We start from the raw sequence: 8,652 nt of genomic DNA, 5'->3' as shown, positions 1-8,652 counted from the left end.
AAGATGAATAACCTTTACGGCCGCAACAATACAGGCTAATAGTAATTATAAAATAATCACAGTCATCTGTGACACTTTCCTTGACAACGTGATTTCGCAGAACAAAGAAACGGTTGACGGGCTGCCGTTATGCTCAGCGGCGCGTAAGGGGTGGCAAATTCACTTGTGCGTGCGTGCGCGTCGAGTTCCAGGGCGGGGGTTGATCAGGGTGTCTTATAAAAAGCCGCCCATCTTGGGCACCGCTCCACTGCTCGCTTGGTACCCGCACCTGCAACTTCTGCCGATCTCGACGCTCTTCCAGCCTAAGCCGCAACCCTTGTCGCTGTGTACGATAGTTGAAAAAGGTACGTAGATTACTATTTTTTTGCTCGAGTGAATTTTGATACGGTTACATCATTTTGTTGAAATTTACCGTTGCTAAAATTTTTTAACAAAGTTTATATTTCCTAAGCATCAGAAATATTAGTGTTAGCGGCGCGCATATAGCTATATTTTCATCGGCGTCAACGTCGAAAGAAAAGGCGCGAAATTTTAGAGAGGACTTCTAATTAATTATTTAGTTTATTTTTAATCGTTCTTTCCCTGGTAGAAACACTCAGCGCCAGTTGGAGAACCGTTGGCCAAATTCGTAATTAAATACGACACGCCATAGTTATTTTTTTACTATCGATATATAAAAAATTTTCCCCGTAAACATGTTATAATATAGATGCTTTGACTAATTACCATAGAGTTAGACCATTTATAAGAAATTCAGATATTCATTTTCGGAAAAAATGCCTTCATTTGATTAACACGTTAACTAACTAAAATGGTTAATTTTTTACCAGGGTTCTCGCCGGTGATAACGAATTTTGTAACAAAGGAGCAGTATCAAACAGTTGATACTATCAAATTCGAGTTAACGCTTGTTGTCGACTTTCGTGAAATACCAAATATGTAATCATATAATATGACAGAAGAGCAGATAAAAATAGCAACTAAATTAGAACAAAATTTACAAATTTTGCAATATTTTTATAACAAATATGTGACTTTCGTGACACTCCTGTTACAATCATTTCGCTCTCATTTCTAAGTTAATAAATTCCTTAAGTCCTTATAAACTTGTGGTTATTTATACCTTGAGTTTATTAGGACCTTTATTGGCTTCGAAAATGAAAATGAAAATAGTATATTATGCGAGGTTTTTCGAGCAAGGTAGAAAAACACCTCCCACAACAGTCTCATACGATATTTTATAGCACGACAACCTCAAAATCGACAATAAAGTTAGCATTTTAAGGTTAGCGTGCTATAAAACAGGCATTTTTTAAAATGTATGTTGTAAGGAGCGACAAAGTAATGATAACCATAAGATTTTTGGTTGCTAACCAAATAATATGCAATGAGACTGTACCTCAAGTTCTTGCTTGGGGCTTTTTACGGTCAAGGCGCAAAACTTTATTTCAACTAACCCGAGGTCAAATCGCACAAGTCCGCAACGAAGACTGAAGTACCAAAAACGTATATTGCGCTCAAACGCGTCGTAATAACGAAGCGAAAAAGCGAAATCATTGTTACACTGTCAACAGTGTCAACGAACCACACCGACCAACCGCAGCTTAAGCGTCGCGCCGTATACGTTAATCGGAGCGTAATCGCTGCGCACAAAGAATCGTAAAAAAAAGGGAGCGAGACCACCTCTCAGCTCTCGAGGGCGATTATCCGCGGGAGAAAGCCACCGACGCGCGGAAGAAGCGAGGCGTGAAATAAGAGCCGAAACGGGGCCGTCACTCGCTTCCGAAATACGAGCGCGGGTGTATAACATCGGAGTATAGGACCATCCCATGCATCAGATGCCCCGACGCGCGTGAAATATGCTTGTAACTGTATTGCAATGATGAGCCTGTAAGATACGTGAACTGTCTGCGCTCGGCATGCGCATTGCAATTTTTTCGAGTTCTCATGACGGTTTATATATGTATATCTACAATGTGCACAAGGATATTTGAAAACAGCGCGAGACGCGCTGGCGTTGCATTATCGACCGTCGAGAAAGCTGTTCACTAGAGGTACGCACGGTGCTGTCGATGTCGGAGTCGGTCGTCGGAGTTCAGGAAAACGTCCCTGTACGAGCGAGAGGATAGCTCTCGTATCAGCTAACAGATGGCGCTGGTCACGCCGATCAGTCGAATCACCGAACGCAAATCGTTGCTCGTTGTAATTGTAAGCGTGTCTCGAATGAGCGGTAAAAATAATTCACGCTCTTCTCCGGAAAGCGGACTGCAATCGATGCATGAATACTAGAAATACTGCCTTTAATAATTCTAACGCACGACGCAGCGTAATCGATCTTACCAATTCCTTTGAAATGAAAAATTCACAACATAAAATAGAAATAATAAAAATCGTCAATATACGGGAGCTGTAATCACAATGAGAAGTTGTACGCAGTCGACGAAAGATCGTTCGGTAAAGCGCATCGCCGCCGCCATATACGCCCCAGCTGTAGTACTCGGAAAAGGAGTCGTCGAGCTTGCAGTGTAGCCGTTCCGCGAAGCAATACGCGCGCCAATGGCACTCGGGGGCCGCGATTACAAGCTGTAAAAATGCAGCAGTGCCTGCAGCAGTTTCCGCGCTTATTAATGAAGCCCTGCAGAACACGGCTCCCTTATTCCGAAATTCAGCGGTGTGCACGACGTAACGTATGCCAAGCACGGCAGTCAATTTCGGCTGGGCTCGCACGGTTTCCCAATCACACGCGGCAGCTGAGACTTACAGCGCGACTGTCGTTTAATTTAGTCGGAGACTCAAAGATGCCAGAAGGTAAGAATTCGCCCGGTTTATCTCGCGTACACGCGCGAGGACGTTGAAATTCGGCGGACCTCTTAATTCTTGATAAGTTGATTTACCGCGCTCGGCGCGATTCAGACAATGGCCGCCGCGACACCGAAAATTCCGCGGGGGATAGCGCCTGAGAGCTTTTCCGCGCCTTTTCATTAGGCGGGGAATGCGCGCCGCGGCGTCCAACGTATACGCACACACGCGCGCGCTCGCGCGGTGAAATAGAAAATAGAGTGCGAGCGGAGGTGGACGCGGAGCGCGAGAGCCGGGAGAGCAGAGGAAGGAGAAGAAGAAGCCTCGGCGGCGGCAGCGCGTCGCCCTTTTCTTATCCGCAGGACACTTAGTAGCACTTACCCTTATCTTAATGACCGAGAGCGGGAGGCAGTGGCGGCGGCGGCGACGGCAGTGCTGGAGCCGAAGTCGAGGACGCGAGGATCCGAGCTCTGTATTATACCGTTAATGGCCCCCTTAAAATTAGCGCGACCGAGAGGAGACGGCGTACAAGGTTTGTGTGAGCGTGTGCGCGCGAGTGGGTTGTTCCACTTGCGATGAGTTGTTCGACTGCGGGTATTTTTCATCGGGAAATTGTTATACAGCGTTTATTGATTTTGAATCAGGTTATTTTAAAATTGTTCATTTTATGGAATATGTATCGATATATCAGTACCTAAAATACATTGACTGTGAAGAACGCACAATCATTAAATCGCGAATTAGATTCTATAGGCATCGGAACTTGACTTTCTTGAGAGAACGTCACTCGATTATCATGCTCGCGTACGAGAATAAATCGTTTTATTTATGGAGCTCATTTTTTCCATTTATTATAAAACTGTTCGATAAATCGACATCGAAGTTTCGAAAGAAAGTAAGAGACGAGAAGAGAAAAATGATTGATAATAATAAGGGTGCATAATTGCCGAAAAAAATTTACTGAATGAGCAGTGCTGAACTGGTTGAACAACATTTACTCGACGAGTTGAGCAATTAACTTGTCAAGGTGAAGTAGTGACATGGATTATGTTTCTATATCAAGTTAATAAAATTTATTTGTGATCAACAAATAAGTATCGGAAAGATTGTAGGAATTGAACACGCTCGCCGCTAATAAATCGCGAGCTTTGGAGTTAATTTCGTTCGCTCGATCGTTTGACCGTGAACTTCCAAAAATGGCTGATTTTCTGAAACTCGCAAAATTGCGGGTATACTTATTATCGCATTAGCACCAAAGCGAGCTTGACAGCATTTATCTTTTGAAACTTTTTGACAGTCAGAATTTTTGCCAGAAGTTAAAAGTAATGCGCAGCTTTAAACGTGCACATCGATCACCCCTTCAAGGCTCGTAAGACGGCAAAATAAATTCAGTCGCATCCCTCGCCCCTTTCACCTTCTCAACGTCGATCTATTGCAGCAAGCGCAGGCAGCAATAATCGTCGAAAAAGTATAGCTCGCGCACACGCCTCGTCATCGACTTGCAGATATCGTCGTTCGTCTCGCTCCGCTAAGCGACTATTTGCGCGAACGTTATATTATATCCTCTTTCTCTTTCTCTCCGCAGAGCATAATGTACTGTGTGCTTACGGAAGCGTTAGGCCCGGAATGCGCGGCAGTCCCGGGAAGCCCTGCTTTATACTGCTCGCCGCAGTCTTTAGCCTTCAAATTTATTTCAATTTCCAGAATCAACGGCTACTACCCCGGCTAATAACGCGCATCGCTTATTGCCGTTTGCGAGAAACGCTTATCGACGGCCGGCTAGCGTTCGCGTGCTTTTACATAATCTCGCGCACACAGCTGAATCCTCATTTCCTCGTTCGCTTGTGCATTTTCATTTTTGCCCTGCGAATCGCTGCTAGCCCTTTTAATTTCAAGCCCGTGATGACGAGCGCACTACAGTCCACCGTGCTTTCAGAGTAGAGACGCGAGGATGATCCGAGGACTGACGATAGCGCTTGTGACAGTGGCGCTGGTGTCCCTGGCCACGTGCCAGACTTTCCAGTACAGCCGAGGCTGGACCAACGGCAAGAGAGCCGAGACGTCGCCGTTGGCGAGTATCCTGGACTATAGGGCTGCGATGGCCGGCGCTGGGGGAAGGATGAACGATCTGCAGATGGCCAGATGCGCCAACCTCCTCAAGTGGAAGATGTTCTTGCTGAGTTCCGGCGATAACGAGGAGGTGAGTTGATTGAGCTCGATTGTTTCGAGAGGCGAGACATGCTATTTTCAAGTCGTTATTTGCCGATCGGCCGTTTGGGCATCGAATTGTTTCTCGATCATTACACGCACAGAAAATATACGCTGAGCGTTTCAAATCGAATGGATTAATTTTTTGTTTATCTTCTTTTACCGATGAGCGGCAATTACAAACAAACTGAAAAACAATGATTAAATTTCGGAGAGAAATATACTCAAGCCTTCCGAGGTTGAGCCATTACGGCCACACATTATCGCTCATGAGGGAAAAAAGCCGCTTGTAAACTGACGCGTAATTGCGGTTTCAGGTGTGTCGAGTGCCATGCGAGTTCCTGGACGTCCTTCGGCAGTGTCTAATACGCCAGGACAAGGCCAGCCCGAACGACCTCAGCGACTTCAGACGCCCGTCGGCGCCGGCACTCGAGACTAGCAGCAGCCTCAGCTACTAAACGCCTCCCGCACTCCCTCACACACGCGTGCGCACACACACAGGCGGACGCGATGGTATCACACGCGATTATCGCGACGCTCGGCTCCAAGAACCGCGAAATAACAAACCGCACGCGTACTCCATGCGTGCACCCGAAAGTCACGCAGCCACAAAATCCGTATATCGACGCGTTCACAGGTATATAAGCTGCGCGTTTACGTGTCTCAGTGTGCGTATATGAGTGTATCTGCTCTGCAGCTCAAGTTCGAGGAACGGCGCGTATACGCTGTAATTATCCACGGCTAGCACATCCGGCATACGCGGTGTGCGGCTATATGCGCGCCGCCGAAACGCCCGTAGAGCAGTTCTCTCTCTCTCTCTCTCTCTCTCTCTCTCTCTTTCTCCGAGTTTGTCGGAGGACACGCGTGAAACACACTCCGATCGACCCGATTCCTTCGTTTTTTCACTTCCGCTTCTCCCTGAAAATTACCGAGCGCTGCTCGACTCGCTGTTTTTTGGTGCTTTTTTTTTGGTTTTCCATGCCCGAAAAATCGTCGATCTAATTGCAACGTCGTATTATGCGGATTTCGGCAAGTTCGCGCGAAGACTCGTGAGAAGCCAGTGCAGGAGAGATCGATGAGAACGCGGACGAAAATAGAACAGCTCCTTCTCGCGTCGTCGGCTTTTCAGCGGCTAATTAAGTTTTCGTCGCTGCGCTTACTTAATTGAAGGCGCGATGCTGCGTCTGCGACCAATATGTACGTGTGTGAGAGAGAGAGAGAGAGATAGATAGAGAGAGAGAGAGAGAGAGAGAGAGAGAGAGAGAGAGAGAGAGAGAGGCGGACGTTGGCGTACGCGCGATGGGGGATTTTCTCTGTCAACGGGAAGATGGAGTGAAACCCTGGCGAATAGAGACACTCGTCGAGGCCCCGGATTATCCCTCTGCGTGTGATGCGCCTGAGACTTATACGTGTGTGAGAAGCATCAATGCGCCGTTATTACGCCTCGGCAGCGGCTCTAATCTGCGGAGCTTCTTCGCTTCGTTTATGTACTTTTGCCTGTAAACGATCGTCGTTTATGCGTATGCTAGATTTAAAGCCGAATATTGTAAGCGTGTGTGTGTGTGTGCGTGCTTGCGTATTTTATACTTGTTGCGTGCAAGTGCGAGGATCGAAAATTCATAGCCAAAAAGTATTATTCAAATCTATATTGACGATTTCTGTTGCTCGCGTCAACTGCTTTGTAATGAGATTTATATAGTCTATACACCGAGAAACAGAGAAACCTCGTCGTGATTTAATTATGCGATGTGAATTATATGGCAGAACATCTGTCATCCATATATATATGTGTGTGTGTGTGTGCGCGCGCGCGCGCGCATTGAGGGAATCAGAATTGATTGTAAAAATACCACATCATTTATGAAGGATGAAATAAAAAGAGAGCAATTGATGAAACAGAACATCACAACGATGCATAATTTTTCTTATATATCATGAAACTTTTATAATAGTAGACTTGGCGCAGTGCGCTGCGCGCACTGTAGTAGACTATAATTTCATTAACTTATTAAATGGAATATAAATACTTGATTGATATTTTTAATATTTGTTTTATATCACGGAAATATATCAAACTTTACAATATATGATTCATTTCGCGCTCATATAAATTTCAAAATTGCCTCGGTTTCGTCGCCAACTTCCTTTTAAAATTTTAAGGTTATGTCTCGAGAATAGAATAGTCTCGAGAGTAGAATGTCTCTAAAATATTATAAATACACAAATTATAATTTGATATGTATTATAGTATTATATTACATTTTTAATATTAGAATCAATTTTAGAAATCAAAAACAAATCAAAAAATTCTAACGATACTTTTGACGCATGCGCACTACATGAGCCAATCATATTGACGCATTCTTGGCTTCACTTCATCCGGTCATGACTTTTTTATATAGGGATACCTGACCAATATCAATCGCCTTATTCATTTTTACTAGTCACGACTTTCGAAGCTGCATGCGCATAATTGGTTTGTCACGATCGCGCGCAGCAATATTTGAACATCGGGCACAAAAGGGTATATAGTAGCATGTAGCACGCCACGCATCTACATGCTTATCCGAAATATCGAGAAATTAATTAGCCGGCGCCGAGCAGAGGCTACGTAGCGTCAGGCTCGCTTCAGTCGCTGGTCCTCCGGGAAACACGAGACGACACGCGCGCGCACTCGGCTGTGAGAACGTCGACGTGGACGACTGAATAAGAGGTAAATGGCGTATAGCGATATCGCGCCCCAGTCCTAAGGGACAACGGATGCAGAGTGCACACATCAGGGGAGGGGGTGGGGGCTGCGACGCTCGCTCTCTCCTGAAGAGTCGTTAATATTTAACGCGATTAAACTCATTCTGACCCGCCTATAGTAATTGCTTTCTGATTAGCAGACAACTTCCAAGTGTATTACAGTATATATGTATAGCGTGCTGTACCACGCGCGCGGCTTAGGCTTGCGATTGTGATCGGGCTTACTCCACTCTCTCTCGACGAGCCTTTTGTATATTGCAGCGGGATATATTATTGTCAGGTCCGGGAATATCCAAGTTTTGCTTCACTCCCCGATGAAGAGCGGCTCGGCACCGTCATATTTATAATCAATTATTACATCGCGCGTTTTAAAATAAGAAGGCGAAACGTTTGAATTTTCAATCGCACTTGCCAGTGTATCGATCAAAAATTGTCAACCTTACGCCGTTCAGCAGCAGGCGACAAAGAGTTTATTATAAGTTGAGAAAACAAATTAATAATGATGCCTATTAGCGGAGAAAGAAAGCAAAAGATATTATAATGTAGTAAGTGCGTGCTTTAAAGTAAATTACAGTGATGGATATTGAAATTTGATACATGTGACATGAACAAAAATGATATAAAATAAAACATACACTTGATCATTTTTAGAAAATCTAAATTTACTGCTTTTTGGAAAATCATTACCATAGAATCTTTGTCGTTAAGTTGCTTAGAATCTGGCGAAGAGTTGGAGGATCGTCCGCTTTTTCATGCATCAATGTGTGAAAAATGTTTGTAGTAGGCAAGCCTTATAAGTTATTATGCTTGGATTAAATTTAAGGAAGATTTCAGTCGAAAGATTTTTGCTTAGGAATGTGGATGGTTATAACATATTTTGTTAAATCATTCGATTAC

The 8,652-nt window shown here is 44.6% G+C and overlaps 1 protein-coding gene across 2 annotated transcripts; it reads left to right on the top strand.

The window, feature by feature from the left end:
* The first annotated feature begins 229 nt into the window (after positions 1–229).
* On the top strand, positions 230–6,916 carry LOC100116119 (pro-corazonin). 2 transcript variants are annotated; one of them, XM_001600615.5, is made up of 3 exons: positions 230–344; positions 4,736–4,999; positions 5,325–6,916. In XM_001600615.5, exons 2-3 carry the CDS (start codon positions 4,751–4,753, stop codon positions 5,463–5,465), a joined length of 390 nt encoding a protein of 129 aa, XP_001600665.1. In that variant the 5' UTR covers positions 230–344; positions 4,736–4,750; the 3' UTR covers positions 5,466–6,916. The 2 variants fall into 2 exon arrangements, with proteins under 2 accessions (XP_001600665.1, XP_031784774.1); XM_031928914.2 differs by having other exon boundaries at positions 247–344; positions 4,741–4,999; positions 5,325–6,908.
* Positions 6,917–8,652: the final 1,736 nt, after the last annotated feature.

The sequence above is a fragment of the Nasonia vitripennis genome, chromosome 4, assembly GCF_009193385.2.
Source record: "Nasonia vitripennis strain AsymCx chromosome 4, Nvit_psr_1.1, whole genome shotgun sequence".
NCBI lineage: Eukaryota > Metazoa > Arthropoda > Insecta > Hymenoptera > Pteromalidae > Nasonia > Nasonia vitripennis.
Note: the sequence above shows the minus strand (reverse complement) of the source record. Positions and strands in the feature narration are given on the sequence as shown.